This window comes from Lepisma saccharinum, chromosome 21 (assembly GCF_977018435.1).
Source record: "Lepisma saccharinum chromosome 21, izLepSacc3.1, whole genome shotgun sequence".
Taxonomy (NCBI): Eukaryota; Metazoa; Arthropoda; class Insecta; order Zygentoma; family Lepismatidae; genus Lepisma; species Lepisma saccharinum.
The window spans coordinates 21373057-21397139 of NC_139249.1; the positions used below are offsets into that span (position 1 = coordinate 21373057).

Below are 24083 nucleotides of genomic sequence, written 5' to 3' on the forward strand. Positions count from 1 at the left end.
TCCGCTGCTTGCTGGCCTTGAGGTGCAGGCGGGACGCTCGGACCATACGGAGCGCTTGCATGAAAGTTCCTCAAGCATTTCCTGTATCGGATTCACTATATTTAGTGTTACAACTCAACAATAAAATGGTCTCTTAATCTTCACATCCACCCGATTAAGTGAGTCAGTAGTGTTGTTGAAAATTTGTTTGCACGGAATCTGGCAAGGATTAGACTAAAATTAGATGTTGCAAAAATAAATAATCCTAACCGTAAAGTGGATTAAACTCGCACAAGAATTGAATTTGAGGAACGTATCTTTAACATATAATAAAATTACAGTAAAACCTCGTTAATCCGAACTAATGGTGGGATAAGTTGACCGGTTTAACAAAAGTCCAGATTAACTAAAACAACCTAAAACAACAGTAGAAAGTGCATTAAAACTCCGTTTATAGCAACAAAACACGTATATTATGGTGTATTTAAAGGGCATAGGCCTAAAGTAAAATGTAAAGCAATACTGTACATTTAAAACCTTGCATTCTTTTTTTTTTTTACCTTCTGCCTGTCCGGCTTATCGGGGTCCGCATTAACGAGGTTTTACTGTATCATTGAATTTTGTTGTGTCGCTGCAGTAGGAGACTGCGGGCTTGTCGGTGAATTTTCTTTGATCTTCGGCATTCTAATTGTTTCCTGGATGATGAAGAAGTCGATTCGTGTGAAAAGATCACAGATGACACGGCGGATAAACAATGTTCGCACTGACAGCTAGAATTCGAGGATGCAACGAAGATCTTGTCGGTCTGTTCATCCTTCCGTGCATGAATTTACCAGAGGTAAAAAAATCAAACGAGGGTCAAATTTTATAGACTGATAGACCGAGACTATATATAGTTGTATGTATATCTTGTGGATAGTTTTTCTATCATAATATTATCAGTGTAAGTTATATGTTAAATAGACAATACTATACATTATCAACAATAGCAATATTTTCGGTTTTGCAAGTCTACCAAATTGCTCGTATATTTTTTTTTGTGTATGTTGTTCAACTTAACAGTACTACACAAAGAAGCAGATTGGAAGCAGAAAAAAATCAAAGCAGCAGCCTTTATAGAAATGGTCCAAAACTCGGTAAGTCATTCCAGTGTAGAAATCAATCACATATTGTCCCCTGTCCTCAAAGATTATAAATAGTAGCATACAGTAGCGGCGATTGGGTGACAAAACTACGGTGGGAAAGGAAAATTGACTTTTCCTTGGTAGACAAGGCTTAGCATTAAGAGAAGAAGCTATCGTGCGGGACAAAAGTGGCAAAAAGTGGGGTGTAGCCCCCACGACACCCCCTCCCCAAATAATCGCCGCCACGTTAGTATAAGTAGGGGGAAAATTAGTACAGAATTCGAGTACTGTGTACTAACGTACCGTATTTCTAATAAAATCCCCATGCTCATTTCAAGCACTGCTGACTACTTACTTATTAAAATACAGGATGTATTATTCAGTGTTACTCCAAGGTACGGTAACGTTGTTCTGACCTGCACACGTTTTTTTCTCTTTACAGCAGGACAACCTCTGGCTCAGGCCCAGTAGCGATGACCTTCCTGCTTCTCATACTGGTGGCGCCTCTAGTGAGCACTTGGTCAAACACAGCTCGGTGGAGTTCCTCGTCCGACGTAGCCACTCTCAAGAACAGACGGAACAGGGCATTGGAGATACGGAGGTTCAGCATCGTTGAAGACCCGCCGGGGATCGAAGACGAGACTCAAGGCACCCTCGGATTGGACGAGATGGAAAAGTTCACAAACTCATCAACAGATGGCGCCGGTGCGCGGTCGAGACGTTACGTCAGGTTTCCCGGGTACTACGGACGGGAGCCTGGTCGACTGGTGCTGCCCCCACCGAGACCACCGCCTCCTTTGCTTCCCCCGCCGCCACCGCCCCTGTTCCCTCCGTCGGGAGGGCAGCTGCCTCCGCCCAGGGAGCCTTGGGGGCCTCCGATGGGACCCAGGAGTCCCAGGCTTGTGTTCAGGGACCCTGATGTCCCGTACCACCCGCACGGTCACGGCCTGCAGGATCTTTCTCCGGAGGATGTTAGAGGTGAGTCAGGTTTCATTTCTATCAATACATTAAAATGTACAAGATATATATTGTATGAGTTACTTAAGTATTGTGAGAACATGCTCTTATTGTTGCTCCAAACCTTTCCCTTGCATCATTTTGATGCAACTCTCCACGAAACTTATACTTTTATTAATAATTGTGCTTCTGCACTCTGTGTTGACCCCTATAGTGCATGCACAGCGGTACCACTAATATTACAAATAACAGATGGATCGAGCGACATCTACACAGGGTGTCCGAGCTAGAGGTATACAGAAATACACATATATTTTAGCTTCTGTAAAGTTTATTAACTTTCTTGTCCCGGTTTTGTACGTACAGTCAACGGCAAAGATAACGGTAGGCAAATTGTCCACCACTATTTGCATTACTTTTTCATTTTACATGTACATCCTCCTGTGTTGTTTCAGGGAATGAAACTGTGTTGGTTCGAAGCAGGCATTGTTCTCTGCTAATTGACGTCAATTTCAATTCATTGTAATCACATTGTGTAATACAGACCGAATGAAAATGGTGGTGGACAATTCGCCTACTGTTTCTTTTGCCGTTGGGTGTACAAAGTAACTCAGAATGTTTTTATGTACGCTGATACACTCACCTCAATTAGTACTCGGCAGTTTGTTTCTTTGTACAGCATATTTGCAGAAAATATAATTCAATCTACAGGTGTATCAATATACGCTGTATAAAGCACACCTTATTCGTTGACCCTGTATACCTCACAATTTGTAGCTTGACAGATATCCAAACGATACTCAAGTTCATGCCAAGTGTTGACCAGCATTTGATGTATTATTAACGCAACGACACGCTGTCTCAAATCACCCAAATCGTAAAATGTCCTCCTGTACACCTCTTTATGGAGCCCCATGATAAAAAGTATAATGGTGTCAAATCTGGGGACCTCGGTGGCCAGGTAGTTTCTGTGCATGCGTGACTCTGCAGCACGATTGATCGTACAAGTGGACTACTGAAATCTGGGATCGATGTTCTATCGACTGAGCTTCACTACGAGACAATATAAGGAGTACTTTTCGGATCGTAATCAGTTATTTTTAACCAGAACGCCCTGTATGTAGATTAATTTGGTAGTAAAGTAGTGAAGTTCCCCGTGCACATCGCACCGTGTCGTGAAGGATGCGAAGGTAGGACCCCACCCATTCTCGATCTTGGCCATTCTTGGAGGTGATGTGATTAGCACCACGCTTTGGTCACCTTTACTCCCAGGATTGCCCCAAGGTTCCCCATTTGAGGTTGGGCGAACCCCAGAGCCGTTATGTGTATAGGATAAGGTGGGAAAAGTTCGACCTTGGATCACCCATCTCGGTAATCGTACCTGAGTCTGCCGTGTGGTAATCAGATCCCTTCTGACTGAAAATCGCAGTCCCGGTTGCATATTTACAAACCCGATAGTGCTGCAGAACCAGAGGTATATAAAGCTTTCTTATTGGCTGTGTGCACCGGAAGTGTTTATGTTCCGTGTCCATTGTTCCTTGTTTCTTCGTATGGAAAAATAAGACTCGTGATTATATAGTAATAAAGTTTGTAATCAGATTGTCGAAATTATGATAAGAAATATACGTTTATATAATAAATATAATGTTTAAAATGATATTCTTTAAACATACATAATTTTCTCAATTGTCATTGGTAGTTTCAATGTTTGCACTGATGTGATCATTCACTTCAAGATGAGTTCTGATTTCTGTCTTCTAAAACATTGATTTAAATAATTGTGCTAAAATACCAAGCTTAGTATTAATGGGTTTCTTATCTTGTTGGAATGGATATTTGAAATCTCCACTGTTAATTTGAACCCTGCCATCTAGCGTTAACTTGAAGGAACGCTGCATTAACTTTCGGAATGGCAGCCAATCAGAAGCCAAATATCGCTGGAGGTTCTGCAGTACTATAGGGTTTGTAAATACAAATAACAAACATTTTTTGATGTGGCTCTCACATTTTCGAAGGGACACGAGAAACATAATTTCTTCATCCAGATCGTTATAATTTAATTAGTATAAGAACTAGCATAATACTCCATATTTGCTGAATTTTTGCACCGGTTCCAAAAAAGTTCTTATTTACGAAATTATGTGACGCCTATTCCGAAACAGTGTCCGGTATATACATGGCAAACTTGGTACTGCCCTCTGACACAATCAATGTTGCCACTACAACTAGTAATTTCGAAAGGATTACTTTTTTTATGAATATGCCATAATAAACACCATAAATCGTCTGTAAGGAATAAAATGCTTAAACATTTATCGTTCTTTTTTCAATTCGGTAAATACTCACAAACACCATTGATACACATTGAAAAGTTTTGCAAGCCACATCTGTTTTTATCTTTGTTTGTTTTCACTTCGTACAAAAACTTTATTACATAGTGACATTTTCCCCTCACGGAACGTTTATGTACAGCATAATTTTCTTATTTAATGTTCAAAAAGTATTGAAATAGACGAAGTTAATACCCAATGTGAGATTCACGTCTCTATCGCTTTGTATACAAAATTTACGTACGTTGATAATCTCGCGTGACTATTTGAGCACCCTGTATTATGCAATACGATAGGTATTTGTAGGCAGCAGTGTATAGAAATGTGCTGTTTGCTTGTAACCTACATATTTTTATTTTTTAAAACTATTTATATTTAAACAGTTATGAATTACAACTGCAATATATTCGTGGACTATAGTGACTGGAGACTAGAAAAACAGCAAGAATGGCCTATATGATATTGTCATTTAATCATTGCTGATTACTAAATCTACTAGGATAAAAACCTTGTTTGTTCTAAAAGCTATAAAAGTTGATAACCTGTATAATATATGTAATAGTATTTTGAAACCTAACGTGGAATTACCAAAAACTGTCGGTAGATGGCGGATTGTACGTTTTAACTTTATTTGTTTCTTTTCCATGAGACAGTCGTACAAACTTCATTACCTCGTGATTGAAAAAAATAGTAATGTTAACGTTCTTAACTTAATGCTCAACTTCTAGTTTATTTGCTAGTATTAATAGTGTTATTAGTTTATTAGTTTCTTGTTGTTAATAATTAATTATTATACATTGGAAACCACCGACGAAGAAAGATTCACATCTCTACATAGCATCCATGTGTGATTATTTGGAGATACTAAACTACTGTAATACTACTAAAACGTGACGTCAGATTTACCGAAATCATCTTGCAAAAATGGGCTTTGTGTCCGCAGTCATGAATGTATCCCTTTCATAGTCTGTCCTTCAATCTTGAGGATCTTTCTTTTCAAATTAACTTTCAGCCTGGAGAGTAGCGTGGGTTCTCAATAATCTTCTAATTAAATTGAGTATAAGGCATATTTTTCATTTAAGTATCCTAGTAAATATTTCCCGCGCTTCAGTTCAGTTCACATATATCTCTCATTTGTTTTTCTATTGAGGCACATATAGGCCTTCTGGTTCTTCTTGGGTCTCTTTGACTTGTTCCTATGTGCATAATTCCATCCTTCAACATCTTTCTAAGTGCATGTTTCTATTTTAGTCTCTCCTTAAGTTTATAAAATCCTTTCTGTTCATTTTCTAAAGTGAATATTTCTCCTTGTAACACATTTTCAAGTCCATATTATCTTCTTTTTAATCTCTTTGAATTCTACCTCGTCTTCTTCTTTATCTTATCACTTCTGTCTTTCTCCACTCCTTCCTTCTCTCCCGTTCCTTTGTCATCATCTTCATTTCTCTTTATTCCTTTTCCTTTCTCATGTTCTATATCTTCAACTCCTTTTTCGAAGGTCTTCCGGGGTCTACCTCTTGTTCTCCTCCCCTCTGTTCTAGCTTGCATGAATTGGTTTGATTTTCTGTCTTCGTCTATTCTTACCACAGATCCGAACCATTTTAATTGTCTTTGTGTCAGTTTATTTTCTATTGGTTTCTGATTTAATTCTTTTCTGATTCTTTCATTACGTACTCTATCTCTAATTGTTTTACCAGCAATTCTACGGAAGCATTTTATTTCAACTGTTGCTGACCAACTTTCACTTCCATATAGTCAAATTGGTTCCACTACTGACTCATATAAGTCCACCCTTCAATATTTTTTCAAGGGCATATTTCTATTTTAGGTTCTCTAAGTTTAAATTTCCCTTCTATTCACTTTATAAAGTGCACATCTCAACATTTAATATATTTCTGCTTTCACATTTTCTCATTTTGTGCTACTTCTCTATTTTTTAAAAAAATTCATCAGTTTTTGTCCTAACCTTATATTCATTCCCTCTATCGGTGGTTTAACAATCTCTACACTTGTTTTCTATTATCTTCTTATATTGGTCAACCCTCCTTAGAAGCTTCAGCACTTTCGATCTTTCCGTGCATATTCCCTATTCATCCCACTGTACTGTAATAATTTACAGTTTAATTTACAGTTGTTCAGGGCCACCCTCGATGCTTAAACATAAGTCAAGATCCGGCGGTAGTTTTACTAGTAAAAGTGATTTTAAACTTAAGTTTTGTTTTGTTCCTCAGTTCATCATCTCTTTGGACCAACTTCCCTGCTTGACCAGCGGTTATCGACACTAAACGAAGAGGGTGAGCTGACATAGAAAGTGACAAATGACGATCACATTATTGCACACACACACGATATTGTTGCGTAGGCTGCACTTGCACTATAGACTTAGGAAAAGACACTCACTTTGCGATGTAGAAGTGGATTCACATCCAATTATATATATACACACTCAGAAATTATTTTATTTCAGATATCTAACGAAATAATTTTGTCTCATAATGACGATAATATTGTTACCTTATCACTGGCAGGTACAGCAATATGTCCACATCTGATAGTATTATACCAGAGACATGACTATGTTATACTTGAATGACTGAAGACGACTTGCACCTTGGTCCCCAGAAATAACATTATACAGAGCATTCCGTGACATTCGCTACGATACTCGGCGCCCAGCGCCGGGCCGCTTGCCGCCGAGTCTCGTAGCGAATGTCACGGAATGCTCTGTATTTCCTGACCGTTCGATCATCCATTTCATTTAGACATCATTCATCATCAGTAACAGGATTAACCTAAAATATGTTTAAAAACCTAACAATTTGGCATTAAATAACGAAATCTATAAACAAATAATAGCTTCCATAGCGTAGGGCGTAACCAATCCAGAGGTCCTAGGTTCGTTTTGTAGTGAAGACGTGAAACCTTCGTTGTTTCTTTATCTATTAAGTACCTGGAGGGGTAGAAAAGATACACAAGATAAGCACATCTGCAGGGTATAATTTCTTGCAGTCACGAATATAGCAATAAAGGAATTATAATGTTTTTGCTGCAAACAACAACAATACTATTGGCAATTGAATAGCATGTATTCATTCTTGGTTTAGCAGTTACCACACTCTTATTACTATCACTACAAACATATGCAAGAATTTGCAATAAGAGGACAATGTATTCCCACGAAAAAATGTGCAAACATAACAATAAATTCAACCAAAACTATTGTCTTTTTTGAAAATGGTAACTCAAAACTGAAATTTTCTGTTTCTGGAAAGTCTAGGCTAAACGCCTTTCTAAAACGAGTAATTTCTCACCACCCCTACAAACGTACTGAAATCTTCCCATTGCTACATATATATGGCCGTCATATCGATATATCGATAGTGTGTTAATAACGTAAAATATCGATATCGATATATTGATACTATTGAACTAGACTATGTCGATATTATGGTGACATTGTTATATTGTCGATATCAACGTAGAATTTTCGATGTTCAATATATCGACTCGATATCAACATCAAACTTCGATACTGAAAAATGAATATCGTACAGATATAGCTATGTAGTCAGATGTGTTGTCTCCTTCAGATTTTTCGACTCTGAAGCACACGCATGGAATAATGTTTATTTTCTCTGCTCCAGTTAAGAAGAGAATTAACTATATATTATTTCTAGGGTTCATTTGTTATTATATAACTGGTATAATATGATTCATACGTGACTTACATCTGATGTAGCTATCTACAATTAACATTAATTTTCACTGAATTGTAATTAACCTCATACATGTGTAAGTATATTTAACAACGAGATTTAATAACATTCAAACTAAACCCTGATACGTTTATATATTTTTAAGAAACCATAAATTTCGTAATTACTTTGGAACATATAAACTGTGGCATATCCAGGAGATTACATACTATTATCAGGTATTTTAAGATAAACGTCGCGATTAGCTAAAACAATCAGAAATGCGACGTAAAAAGTATGGGGCTATATATTTCAAACAAAATAAATGTACATTTTTCTAGTCTTCGAACTGGAATACAGAGATATACCGGGTGGTCCAAAAGTCCCGGAACGGTCACATATCGTGAGAAATACACATCGAATCGGAAAACGAAAAAATACGTGTTTAATAAGTGAAAGAAAGCTATTTTCTGCCCCTAATTGAGCTACAATGAAAGCGATTGCACATTTGGAATCTGCATGTGATCGTAGACCCCCCCCCCACACCTTTTCCATATACTCTATTGAAATGTCTTGACGTGCAATCGCATTCACTCTAGCTCAATTAGGAGCAGAAATACGTACCTTTTTTTTTTTTTTTTTTTTTTGCGCGCGAAAATTTAAAATCGCCATATATCCGTTCCTAATTGAGCTAGGAGGATGGTTCATAGCTCGTTGGACTCGGAATGAAGTCCTCTTTCCGATTCTACAATACCAAATGGGGGTTCCCATTTAAAATTTCACCCCTAGGGGACGGGGGTGGGGAATCAAGTGTGATATCATTGAATAGCTTTCTTTCACTTATTAAACACGTATTTCTTCCTTTTCCGATTCGATGTGTATTTCTCGCGATATGTGACAGTTCCGGGACTTTTGGACCACCCGGTATATTTTCATAATAAAATAACCCTTGGCGTAACAGCCCGTGAGGTCCAGTGCTTACATACCGACTGCCGGCCTTACTCTCACCAGAGGTGGGAGACCATCCAACCAGTTACGGGGTGAAGTGTGGTCAGCACGACGAACCCCCAGTCGTTGTATTTTTCCAATGACAGGGTTACGCTACTCATTCGTAGCTCCCAAATTTCGTCACGATGATGGTCCCATGCACAGGCCGAAATCTGAGAAGAAAAGTTTTTACGCTTCCCCAAGGAGATTCGAACCAGTGCACGTTGCGTAGCCGGAGCCCAAGGAATGACGCCTTAGACCGCACTGCCACGGTGCGGGACAATTTGGAACTGAACCTACAGTTAAAAGAATGAGATCCGAACCACTATATTCATCACCGGACCCGGGATTATTTGATTACAGGGCGGCGACGTTACTACTACGCCATCGCGGAGTTTTTTCCATTACATTTTGAAATATGTAATTGTATCGTCACAGCCAATAAAAAATGGAACCCTAGATCTTGAAATACCGGGTAGCCAGAATTAAAGTTACCCAACACAGAGCCCTCAGTAGCCTGTTTGAGGCATCGTAGAACTCTGAAATTTGGCGAATCCACTATGTAGACCATGGGGAAGAGGATGGCGATAAATAAAATATAGTTCATTTTTCCGCCACCAGGTTGAAATGTGGTGCTGTATTTGATGGGTTGTAATAATGTAAACTGCTCCAATTGGTTATGGATTTGCCTTTACCTTGCAATCTTGCAATAAACGAGAGATTATTTACTCGCAACTTCCAGCCACTAACAAATGTCTTTGTAATTAATAACTCGGCTAAATCACTTAACGTTAATGCTGAACAAAAGTTCGGAAGTGATCACCATGCTACCATTTCCAGGGACATGCTTCGTGCAACTGTTGATCATGCTGTGCTACGCTTCCAACAGGTCATTCACACTTCTGGCACGCATATTGAACACTGCTGTACTGGCAGAAACCAACAATAAAGATTTGTACACCTGACTTATATGTTTTTTCAATATTCATTATTACAGCACCACATTTCAACCTGGTGGCGGAGAATTGAACTTTTTTTATCGCCACCCTCTTCCCCATGATCTGCATAGTGGATTCGCCAAATTTCAGTTCTACGATGCCTCAAACAGGCTACAGAGGTCTCTGAGCTGGGTAACTTTTATTCTGGCCACCCGGTACTTTCTTCCCTGCATGAAGTTATGCGTGTTGTCTAACTTTCAGTGGGATTGCCGAATTTACTGTCGAAAAGTTACTACACACAACGCATTGCAGGAAGCGGCTATTTCAGGATTTAGGTGTCACATTTTTTATTGCCGGTGAGTGTACCTGAAACACAGTTACTTGTCATGAAATTAACACTTTTCTTAAAGTTCCTTCCTTGGGGCGTACGAATTTTGGGCTACATAATTGTCCTATCCTAAATGTGAATAGAGCAGTTTCTTTAGTTAATTTTGTTTCGTAAATAGTTCATGTGTTTTTCTAATGTTATATCGTGTGGCAATGACAGGGTTAAAGACAACAATGTCAGTGCAACAAATCTCTTAAAGTAGCTTTGGATAAATTAGTTTTGACAAGCAGGATCCTGTTGCTACATATATGGACCGAAATTTAGTTTATGAAAAAGTGACATTTCATAAAAAACTAGGGCTGAGCCGATACCAGCCGATACTTTTCCAGCATTTTGGTCTTTTACGGGGTCTAATTTTTCTGGAAATTATGCAAAATTCTAAATTTATTTTTATTTTGCGCGAAAAACTATATTTCGTGATTACATAACATCTATTTTAATATTCTGATGCAATTCTTGATTCTTGCATTTGTTAATATTATTCCTAAGTATTTGAATTTGGAAACTGGTTCAAACGAGTTGTTATCAATAATTAGATTTTTGTTAGGTAATAATCAAAATCCAATTATTGATAACAACTCGTTTGAACCAGTTTCCAAATTCAAATACTTAGGAGTAATATTAACAAATGAAAATTATATTATAGAGGAAATAAAAAGTAGGCTTAATTCAGGAAATGCATGTTACTTCTCTCTTCATAAATTTTTGTCTTCTCGTTTAATATCTAAGAAACTAAAAGTTAAAATATACAAAACAGTAATTTTGCCTCTAGTATTATATGGGTGTGAAACTTGGTCCCTTACATTGAAACAAGAACATAAATTGAGAGTATTTGAAAATAAGATCCTTAGGAAAATATTTGTACCTAAAAGGGATGAGGAGACAGGTGAGTGGAGAAGGTTACATAATTTAGAACTACATAATTTGTATTCATGCCCAGATATTATTAGAATGATTAAATCAAGAAGACTTAGGTGGGCAGGCCATGTGGCACGAATGGGAGAGGAAAGAGGAGTTTACAGGATTCTTGTTGGGAAACCTGATGGTAAGAGACCTGTAGGAAGGCCAAGACGAAGATGGAGGGACAACGTTGAGATGGACCTAAAGGAAATCGGTAGGGATGGAAAAGAGTATATAGATCTTGCTCAAGATAGGGACAAATGGAAGGCCTGTGTTGCTGCAGCCATGAACCTTCGGGTTTAAGAAGGCTAAAGAGTTAGTTAGTTAGTTAATTCTTGAATATTCTAAACCACATTTCTTGGTAAATTCATGTATATAATTGGATAAGAATATTTATACACCAATATTGTTAAAATATTTTGAACAAATTTTAATTATTGTAATTTTCAAGTATCGGTATGGGTATCGGTGGGAATCGATATCGATTCAAAGTGGTATCGGGTCAGCCCTAATAAAAACTTATCTTAAGCGGACTTCGTATTTCGTAATCGCCACGAAAGTTCCTTGGTTCGATTCCCGGCATGTGCGTTAACTTTGAGTGTGCCCTCTAGGGATGGATGATATCGGAAATTTGATATCGTGATCGTCACAGACGATACGATACGATATTTTTTTCCGTCTCCAGGATATATATCGCCAAAATATCGTGACCATATATCGTCTAGCTGATATCGATACTTTTTCAATATCGCGATATATCGTCTGGACGATATATCGCCCAACATTGCCTTCATCTAATCATCGCCCATTCTCGTCATCGAGAATATCCAAAGTGACAGAAAATAACACAAATGTTGCTTGTGAAACAAATTACCCGTGCTTTGATTGATTGAGTTGATGTTTTAAGTCCACTTTATGTACAGTAAAGCTATTCGGGACTGGACCTACAGTTTAAAATTGAATCTGAACCACTATGTGCCTCCACCGGGTATCGAACCTCGGACCCCGTGATTACAGGGCGACGACATTACCACTGCGCCATCGGGGAGGCCCTTAAATTACGCGTGCGGTCTTAATCAGAGGGACCAAAGCCCAAATATATGAAAGATATTCTTAGAGGAATGTGGTATGCAAATTGTATTTTCCTGCTCTCTTGATTCACCATTTCTGTGTCCTGCCGTTGAATTCTTTAACAGAGCATGGTTTGTTTGTCTTTTGTTTGGCCTTTTCATGGATGAAGTTTCTCTTTGTTCAGTTTCATGACTGTGGTAACCGAGAAATCGCCATGGTGCGGAATCCGTGGGCAAATGCTCCTGTGCTCTGTGAGACAGTACGACCCTAATATCATTCCTTAAAATTTGAAAACCAACACTTAAGTGAATTACAATCCATGCTCAACAAGTTACTTAAATGACCTTCACTAGATGTCGCTAAATCATAGGTATACATACTCACAAGATAAAGAATTATTTTGTTTAATGACAAAATCTACATTCAGTGTTTCGGAAAAAAGAAGAAACAATTCCGTCCTTGTACTTAAGTGAAAACACTTGTCATTCCTTATTTGTGTCTTATTTATTGAGTAGAGTCCTTCAGTACTCAAGAATAAGTTTGCATAATTTGATTACATAATCAAATGATTTACATGTGACACGAACTTCCTAAGGCGAAACGGGACATCTCATTCGCCTTATCCTGTTTCGCCTTACACACAAAAATGTCCCACCTGGGAATATTATCCACTTGACGGGTAATTCATAGGGGCATGCATATTTCGTTTTTGACGAAAAAGCGAAATTTGAAAAAACACAACGCGAAATTGTACTGGGGTAGGTGAAAACGCAATAAGGCGAAACGGGCTGTAATCTAACATACGATACAAAGTTGTTATTGCAAATTACATTCACCACGAGACAAGAAGAATAAAAGTTAATTTATAAGGTTATCTTAGGTGAAAACCAGACACGTAGCCGGGGGGATCTAGGAGGGCTGTGGCCATCCCGAAATGCTACAAATATCTAATTTAAGTAGCCCATAGTGGTAATTAATTTACTTCCTTAGTAGGGTTAAATATAATTGTAATATAAGAAGAAGATTAGCTATATAATATGTTGTAATATGCTGAGAAATTCACCTTCAGGGCTTCTACCCCTACCTTTTCGTCTTTAGATGGCGGCTGCTGATAAGAGATGAGCTCGCCACCGAAATAAAATTCTGGCTACGGGCCTTGTCGATCACACAATATACAGTTTTCATAATTTCTAGCGGCTATTGGGTTCCAAAACGGGGGGGACAAGGTGCCAAAACTGTGGGGGGGCAAAGGCAGTACATTAACCTTTGTAGATAAGGTTTAGCATAGTGCTGGGACAAAAGGGGGGCAACTGTTCCCCTCGACCCCCTAATCGCTGCAACTGTTTCGAAGCTTTAGGCTTTGAAAAGATCGTATCCAAATACAAAAGCAGTAATAGATGACACTACTTTCGATAGCAATATGCATACTTCAATAGAATTCATTAATTTTCAAGCAGCAACCTCATCTTTTGTTGGTACTCATACATAAAATGACGTTTAATTGTGATATTAATATCAAAATCGAATAAAATATATTGAATTTCAATATTTATGCAGTTAACTTTGTGATACAACGCCTTTGAATATAGTCGTAGATTTTGCCCTGTATTCTGTAACTTTTATTTCATACTCGTATTTCTATATTGCTATTTATGTTAGCTTCATTGTGCTGATTTTGATGTCATATTTCTTCACATAAACCGATAATAATAGTTAACCTTGTCAGAGATTTTTAAAATATATTTGTTTGTAGGTTTTAATACCTTTAAATGAAACTGAATTATACATTTTCGATTATTAATACAACGATTAAGGTAACAGCATAATAAACATACTTTGTACATGTACGTATGTAGCTGAGTGTGTTTGCCATGTTCGTTTTACCAAATGTTCGTAAATACAATTAGGATAAACGCTCATGATCATACAGCTCTAAGCTTCCACCACACTGCAACTCCAAAATCCTTGGTATTTAAGTTACATTTTTTCTATGTCCTACAGAACCCTTTAACCATGTGTACTCACAAAAATTGTCTACGGTTTCAGCAAATTATCCAGGTGCGCATGCAAGAAATGAACATTTCAGTTCAGAATTCCCAAACTGTGCAACATACATTCTATACTTTGTTTATAATTGAAGTTACTCGCTACTGTTTTTGAAATAATTCGAAGCGTTTGTCTCTCAAATTGATTATCTAAAGTTAATTTGCGTAATTAGGGAGTAGCAGATTCAGTTATTCATGACTGAACAAAGATATTCACTGCTTTTGTACAAAATTTTCCTTAGTGTTTCCTAAGGTTTTGCTAAATGCGCTACAAAACTTTTATTAGGTCGAGTAATTGTTCTTGAATAATGTTGTTTTCACCCCTTGCAAATGGTTTCATGCTTTGTTATTATTTTCTCTACTAGGACAAAGACAGAAACAATTCTAGGCGGTTCGGCACCTAGACAGTTTTTTTTATTATGTTTATTATTTTAATAGCAAACATTACAGGCATCATATATATGTTAGACCCTCACCAGAGGCGCAACCACGAATTTTTGTCTGGGGGGGGGCGCAAGTACCAGGATAAACTTGCGAATAATGATAATAATAGTAATGATAATAATAATTATTATTTATTATATTTTATTATTATTATTATTACTAGTAGTAGTAGTAGTATCAAAGTCGTTATCATCCTTCTAAATTACGCAAGAAAGGGATGGAAGTCGATGCTACAGCATTTGCGTTCGAACAAACGATTTGGATTATTTTTTCAACACGTTCAATTTCACATTAATAATTGAAAATAAGCCCACAAAGTATTTTTTGAAAAACAGAAAATACTTGATACATGCATTCCGAATATATATATACAGGGTGTCATTTTAATGGCGCCCACGGACCACAGATTCGTGTAGAGGACATCAAAACAAACAACTTTTCTCAGTAACATTTTTCACGTTGGTGCGTCAATTCGACGCTACAGCCGATCAAAAAAGACCGTTTTGCCGCCTGGATGCTGGCAACCCAACACAACATTTGATCGTATCCATGACGTCATTTCCTGCGACGAAACAGCGCACGGTAGGGTTGCAAGGAACACACAAATTTTGTGAAAAATGACAAACTACCAACCACATTATTAGCTGTAAAACGAAGCGAGTAACGTGTCCAGTAGACCGAACATCATAGCCTACCAGCCAGAAGATCAGCAGTCATCTCAGGGGAAGGGGAAAGTGGACCAACGATATGAGAAATGGTAAAACACGTATTCAAAATGAAATGGCATGCCGGATTTTGTCTCAGCTTACATCTAAAATACCAACAACAATAAATTTTATTGGACTTACAGCTTACACGTGGCTGTTTACGCCCAATACATGTCAAATATTTGCAAATCTCGTTGCAAGGTTGATATCTACAGGTTTGTATCCAGATGCCATGCGGTACTTTTGTGCTGATAACGGAAGTATCCGAGGTTCACGTTGTTACATTACGGCTAAAACAAGTACAACCCCAGTAACAATCTAATGATGAATCAGTACCGAATATACTACCCTGTTCACATTTGTAATAGTATATCCGGTGCGTAGATAAAAACATAGTCGTCTTAGAGCTTGTATTACTCGTACTACTACTTACTATATCCCTGTATTTTCAATCATTTTTCCCACTTGCCTCATAATGCTCTGAATATACATTGTATTATCTGTTGCTTACCTTTGGAATTTTTAGTTCTTTCATTTCTATTTTGTCACCTGTTCAGTGTGTCACAGACAACTAGTATCAGAAGGACGAAGTGGATAGACTAAATTGTAGATGCCAACGTGGTAACTAAATTTGCAAATATTTGACATGCAAGCTGATACAAAATTCGATATGACCACTTCCACTTGAATTCTATTTTCTTTCTGCCATTTTACGTATCGTTTGTTTACTTCCTGTTAGGTTACAGAACGTGTTTTCTCGTTTTGTGTTACGGCACATAATGTGGCTGATTGTAGCTATGTAATTTTTCACAGAATATGTGTGTTCCTGGCAACCCTGTAACGCATCGCTTCACGGCGGGATATGACGTCACAAATGCAATCAAATGTTGTGTGTGGTTGCCAGCATTCAGGCGGCAAAACGGGCTTTTTTGAACGACTGTAGCACCGAAACGACGCACCAACGAGAAAAATGTTACTGAAAAAAGTTGTTTGTTTTGATGTCCTCTACACGAATCTGTGGTCCGTGGGCGCCATTAAAATGACACCCTGTATATATATATATTTTACATTAACATGTAAACTTTCATGAACGATAGTATACGTTTCGTACATGTGCAACATGGAGCGACGTAAAATAAGAAAATACATATGCAACGTGCCAATACTAAACTGTGTACGTAGAGTGCATCACACATAAATTTGCCGTTGCGTAGAAACGAATTTTCGTTTCGTCTCCCTCTCTCTTAGCATCACGTGTTCTACCCTGCTCGAAAACCTTCGCTATTGTTGCCATATTGTCATTCCATTCCTGGACACACTCGCGCAAACATCATTGAAAACAATTGAATAGCGCTCCAGCTCGCGGTTCACACCGTTCGGCAGGGACGGTAATGTGGCAATATAGCACGGCGTATTGGTTGCTTCTTTTATACAGATCAAGTTCATTGGCTAGCTAGTAACTAGTGTTGCCAACTGTAATAATGAAGCACTATTTCTGTCACGGAAGGGGAAAGGCAGGTAAAGTGGCGGTGAGTTTTGTTGGATTGGAAGCACCATATTTTTATTTTATACTAAGTATTTGACCGGTTTGACGTTGTGTGCGTGTATTGCGTGTGTGTATGTAAAAGTGTATGTTTGCTAATGAACGTTAAATTCCATAATGCCTCCAGTTCTGTCGAAGTTGAAATCAAAAACCTTGCATAGCCAAGCTCGGGAAATTCTAAGCAACATGCACGAGTTCATGAAGGAGGAAGCCAGTCATGGTGTTAGCATCCCAATAAAGCATTTTGGCAAGAGAGCAGCGAACAGCAGCAACAAATTGTTCATATTTCATAATTTTGGAATTATTCAAAATAAATAAATTATGTGGCTCCAACATCATTTCAAATCTGGCTCCGGCACGTGTTCTTGTAGAAATTGCATAGAGGAGGCTGTCATTTTTGCTGCTTAATGCGATACATATTGTTTTCTGTGTTAAAATTGCCATGCTTTGATGGGTGACCAAGTTCATAGCAGGGCCGGCGGAAGGGGAGGGCGAACCGTGCCATCGCCCAGAGCGGCAAAATTTGAAGAGAAGAAAAAAATAAGCCTATTGAAAACTGTGATCGAGCGAGATATTCTTTTGCGCTGAATAGTATTAAAATAGCATAAGAAGTCTCATTATTTATTTTATATTTTGATGTTTTAGTTAGGAATATATTGATTTTCAATTTTCCGTTGCTGCGTAATGATCGGGGGGGGGGGGGTCGAAATAGAGCGGCATCTGCCGCCACCTCCCAGGGAGGCAAAATGACTAGCGCCGGCCCTGGTTCATAACAAAAGAAAAAGCCGCGCAGCTTATCGTCTAGTGGCAGTATATGTACTTGTTATTGTTGTGGAAGCCGGCATCCTTTGTAAATGTACAACAAAGGCAACCGACTGTCGCCGATCTCAGAGAGGAAATAATAATACTGCTTCAGGAGGAGTGTTATGGTGCAATTGTAGCGGTTTAACACGTTGGCATGTTATTATCTGCCGTTGCAGTTCCATACCAGTGTATACGGGTTTTGGGAGTGAAAAGTTAGAACGCCACCAGTGCATTAATGCAATGAAAAATAATATATATATTTTTTTATTTTGTTTGAAATCACTCAAATAAGGAATCGTATGAAGAAGTCTTCTTTGCAGCATTTTTGGTAATTTTACTTATGTGTTAGTTCATATTTTGCGAATTTTTAGTCCATATGTATGTAGCTACATACAAAGCCACTTGTTAGTACATATTAATCCTAGTCCTGGTATAATGCATGACGTTTAAAACTCAACGTTAGATAGACCTGAATTCTCTAATTTTATTGTTGTACGTAACAGCTGTGCATCGGCGCACTGCAGCGATTTTTCTATCTGCTCCATTAGCAACACTGCTTCTTTAGTTGTTTCGCGCATCGCATGCCAGAAATATCTGCGCTGGACTCTATTCAAAGTTTCTTTAATACACAACATACATTATTTACATACATTACACAATCAATTCACCCACCTCATAATAAACCAACAGCAAAAATTACACAAATGTGCATGCTCCCTTTCCTCAAAACAATTGTTGATGCATTTAAGACAAAATCAATTTATTTTACTTCTCTCTTTTTCTGGTAATTTACAATACATTACACAGAACATACACTGAGAGCGAAGCGAGCAAGAAAATTTCACGAAAAATATTTTTATTTTACATAAAATTTGAAATTTTGGGCGGTAATTGCCCCCTGCAGGTACCTTGGCCGTCAATGTTTGCTCCCCCTTGCTCCCTAGAACACATTTCCGTCTTAGGTTGGGGGACAATGCCCCCTGCCCCCCCCTGTGGTTGCGCCACTGATCCTCACTGCTTACAATCTTAACACATGCCCAATATAACATTATGCTGACAATGAAAACTTCTTGATCAACAGCCCTCTTAAGGGCCAATGCCTGCCAAAGCGGCATTTTCATTAGGATCCCGGTGCTTCTCTTAAAGTTCAAATTTTAATACTGAGAATCGAAGCAAGGACTGCTTGCTTCAAAGGCGAGAGCGCTAACAATTCTTTTTAGAGCAAAAACGAAACCCCCTTATCCGTGGTTTCCCCTGTCAATATCTTTAACCCTCCGTAACCCGCGCTATGGGCAGTGAATGCCGCCTTTTTTAAACTTTTGAATTATTTTCCTTACCAGCGCAATAATGGTCGGGAAAGCACCAGGTAACTTATCTTCACTATTTCCCCAAAAACATAGAGCCGTTTGCGCCTTTTTTCTGTTGATTACACGTATAACGGTCAAATATTGAGTGACAAGTAATAAATCTAATTGCCCGTTAGTAGGAATTAATTGCAATTGGTAGGAATTAATTGCAATTGGTAATATTAATATCCGTCGCGAATACAGGTCTAGCGAACTGCCTTAGCCAGCACTAGCTTGCTCAACCACCGTTTTTCGCCCGAATTCGGATTTACATGTATTCTTATGGGAATATCAAGAAAAATGCAACTTCTAAACCAATGGACCGAATTGGATGAGATTTTAACCAGCGGAAGACCACATCATAAAAGTACTGATTCCAAGATTTGAGCCTAATCAGAACAGAACTACGGGAGTTATGAATTATTAAAGATTCATCGTTGAATTGAAAGGGAGACGCTACCCTACTGAGTTGCCCTTGCTTTCCGTGACTGAATACAATAGAGGAAGATTTAACCTAATCTCTGCGCGAGGGGCTGCTACCAGGGGTTAAGGACCGGAGTGAGCATTGACCAGGATAGGAGGACAACGGTCAAAGCACCAGAAACAATAAACAAGCACCTGATCATAGAGGGTAGCGCGTCACCACGTTCAAATCTGGAATAAAAGGGATGATTTGGAATATCGAGACACAGTTTTGCCACAGTTTTGCCTACAATCGCCACCGGAGTGTGAGCTACGCGCGACCTAGCTGCGAGGTCTGGATTTGTTTTCCTCGAGTGAGTGTTTCAGAGCCATGGAGTAGAGCAGAATAGAACCAGGGGGTCCTTCTCCCCCTCTCCGTGCACATACGTGTGGTTATGTGAGAATAACACCAGACACGTCCACCCGTGTCAATCGTCCAAAACAACGTCCTAAGTAGTAAAAGTTAATAACATTTGATATCCATGTGAAACCGCGAATGGCTCATCGCGTATGTGCGTCTCATCGCCCAAGTCACGTATCTGTACTTACGAGTGACCGCGAAGAACGGACCTATTATTGCGCAAGTTGTCGTATGTGTCGTAAGAGTCGACAGTGGGCGTGTACCGTCCTGGACGTCCCTGCGAAGTGAACGAGTGAAGCCAGGATCCGATGATGCCAGATGGAGCTGCCGACTGATCCACTTTCGCCAACCAGGATAACCGCGAGGTGCAACAATGGAGTGTGGAGGCCTTCCAAAACTGTAGGACCACTTTCACCCAACCCAGGTCAGAGGGGATGCAGCGAAGGTAAGATCCAACCATGTGCGTGTGTGAGAAAGATGACGACTATCTACCTCGAATCTGCGTAAAATCAAATCATTGCATAACTTAAATCAGTGCTATGGCAACCCTAGACATCTGTTTTCCGGCGGAGTAATCAATGTTTAAGATGAGAGTTTATGTTAACAGCAAACAATAGTTCATTGAAATATATTTATACCTTCAGAAAAGATAGAAGGGGTTCGCACAAGGAACAAATATTCACTTTATACTTAAAATCCTAAACGATAAATTGTAAAAGGCAATGTAGCCAAGACATAGCAAGAGTATGGTCAAAGTAGTAATTAATCTAACCTTTGTATTTGTCATATTGTCGCAATATGCCATAGAATGAGAGAATGAATGTGAGATCGAGTGAAAGAGGGCAAGATGTAATGTGTATTTATCTGTGCTTTAATATATAGGTATATTCAGAAACACCGTAGTATTATGTAACGTCATTTCAGGTATTTAAAATCAAATCCTCCTAGGTTTATTCTTGGTAACTCCGACTGTTAGGCACTAATCCTGACCGTATTATAATTCATGTAATGTTTAATTCGCCCAGCAGGTGAGGCGAGCTATTCTTCGTTGTTGCGTTGCTAAGCTCAGTTCAGTTGAGTTAATTGAGTTAATTAGTTAGTTATTAAATTAGCAGCCCGTAACACACGCCCCTCAAGTGACCGGTCCCCAGTGATGTGCGTCTACGCGTAAACAACGATAGTCTACATTCTACACGTAGACTATTTTATACACATAGATGACGTAATCTATGTAAACAACATGGCGAAAGGTGATAACTTAACAAAGGGCGCCGTAGAATTAAAAGAAAATTATACTGCGTATCAGTTGCTGATGTGTGAAGAGAACTTTTCATATTCTTTCTTTCAAATTGGAACAATTTCTCACCTAGAAAGTAACCTAATACAGGAAATATTCTAGTGTTTTATGGGGAAAAGACCACTCTTGCCTCACGACTGCCATCTGTTATTGTTTTTGCATACTATTCATCTTCTTCCATAGTTGATGATAGAAGAGAAGAAAATTTTTGTTGTAAATAGGATTCTTCTCATTTCTTTAAAAACAAATATGGTTGAAAATGTCACTTTCCTTTCATGAAAGCCTTGAAAATTAATTTTAATGCACTTTAGATTGTCTACGTAGTCTATGTAAACTACAACCCAATGTAATCTACGCGTAGATTACGTGTAGACAACGCATGTAGACGTAAACTTATAATCTACGGCACATCACTGCCGGTCCCCCTTTGGCGGCACTCAGTACCGCGCGCGGGACGTTTCCTACCATAAATCAAGCACGCCAGCCATGAATTTGGCGGAAATGAGAAGAATAAAACCACTGTACGCTGTTCGGAATGCAAATTATTTGTATGCAGAAACCGTTGCAGTACCCATACAAAATGTCTGAGTTATCAAAATAACGATATTGAAAAGTGACAGCATTCGGTTCCTTATATTTGAGTCACTATGTCCTTTCTTGCGTATACCTCCCAAGAGTACGAGAAACAATTTGAGATTTGAACATTTAAAAAATATTTTGCATGTTTCTTCGAAGTGCGTTTTCTACATTCGATTGTTATTTCTGAGAGTCAGAGAGATTTTGACAGAGAATTTTGGAACAAATAGTTCCTTTCTAAGCCCATATAAGTTGTATGATTTCAATTCGTTTTGAAAAATACATTGAACATTTTGAAAAAATACGTTGAAAATTTTTGGAAAATACTTTGATAGTGAGTGAGTTCACTTTTTAGTGTCTTTATTATATGGAAAAGTTTTAATTACATTTAGAATAATATTTTGGTGCATTTGCATTTGCAAAACTCCAGCACCACCCTTTTTATTTGAAAACGGTTTGACGGAGGACGATGAAACTTCGGATGTGTGTAATAAAGGTGGGGGAACATGAGATGTGGCTAGCGTGCATCATGGCGGCCATCTCGAAAGCCGCCATCTTGGAATATACCGCAAGATTTTCAAATTGGAAGGAGGTTTGACCAATCGCATCGATGAGGTTGAAATTGATGAAGAGACCGTCACAAAGAATATCCATGCCCAAAGCGTGATTCCAATCTGGGACCCCTGGCGTCCTTACGTGCTGTGCTGATCAGCTGCCACGACGTCGGCCTATTTCAAGAAAACACTTAGGCAGTTCCACAATATTAAATATAGGGTGAGTCAAAAGTCCCTGACCCGGGTTCGATACCCGGTGGAGGCACATTGGTTCGGGTCCCACTTTAAACCGTAGGTCCAGTCCCGATTAGCCATACTGTGCATAAAGTGGACTTAAAGCAACAAATCAACAACAACAACAACAATCAAAAGTCTCTGACCACCCCTTATAAAATAAAGGGAGTGTATATTGCAGCAATTGGTCATGGTAGTAATATGTTAGGCCTGGGGGGAAACTTTTTGGTGCATGTCATGAAAACGTCCGCCATCTTAGATCCAACTTCATTTCTTTAGATGGAATGGGGGGCATGTGGGGTATAATTTTTGGCTAGAATTTGACCAGGAATTCAGTGGTGAAGTCAGATTAATGAAGACTTTAATGATAAGGGGTGGTCAGGGACTTTTGACTCACCCTGTATATAATATAATAAAAATATAAGAAGACACACAGTACAAACCCGCAATTATAATGAAAGCTAATAAATCAAAATATTCCTAACGTTTCTGACAGGAGCACTGGCGTGTACGCAGTAACACCCGATTGCACTTTTGAGAGTGCAAAGTTCTAAATATGCGAACAACTCCTCCCGAAAGAAATTCTGCGTACGCGAATGGACGACGGTGTACTAAGGACTTGATTTTTGGGAGCAAGTAATTGAATCCTGTGTTTAAAATCCGATATGGTAAATCTGACTGTACACATCTTACATTACCTAGGCAGGATTGTGGTTGCTCCCCCCCGCCCCGCCCCCCGAACTAACAAGCACCGACATTTTATGTCCGTCGATATTTTCTTATGCCATGGTTTGTGATTCTTATATCCTACAAATTTTGAAATGAGGAAAGAAAGAAGAACTCATAAAAAATAATATAGGTTATATTTAAACATTCATAGTTTGTATTTCTGTTAAGAAAAGAAAGTTTGACATATTTAAGAACATTTCACTTATATCTTAGAGTTTGAAAAATATTTTTTTAAAACATACTATTACTATTACTTTGGAAATCAAAAAGGTTTCAGCAGTGTGTTACCAGAAAATACCTCTGACAAGTGTAAATTTCTCTGTCGCACATTCTCACTTTGTTGTCTTAATAATAATAATAAACAATAACAACTTTGAGTGGCGCCCTCTGTGCATAGCGCCATAGGCTTCAGCTCCCCCAGCCTACCTCTTGTTACGGGTCTGACATATCGTGTCATTGGCACCAACAACTGGCCGAGGGGGCAGTTGCCCCCCCCCCAGTTTTGGCACCTTGTCCCCCCTAGTTTTGAAACCCAATCTCCGCCACTGCCAACTGAAATTAGCATCGGCAGAAATTATTATAAAAGGTGAGACGTGGAAAACGTAGCTGAGT

General features: G+C 38.6%; 1 protein-coding gene across 6 annotated transcripts in view; it reads left to right on the top strand.

The window, feature by feature from the left end:
• LOC146004093 (chymotrypsin-like protease CTRL-1) overlaps positions 1–24083 on the top strand; it is a 239742-nt gene that overhangs the window by 181957 nt on the left and 33702 nt on the right. For 3 of the 6 annotated variants that reach the window (XM_083142729.1, XM_083142733.1, XM_083142731.1), the window contains exons 2-3: positions 1546–2081; positions 6622–6684. In XM_083142729.1, the coding sequence (XP_082998855.1) occupies positions 1546–2081; positions 6622–6684 (599 nt within the window). The remainder of the gene's footprint in view (positions 1–1545; positions 2082–6621; positions 6685–24083) is intronic. The other 3 variants (XM_083142730.1, XM_083142734.1, XM_083142732.1) reach the window with 1 other exon arrangement.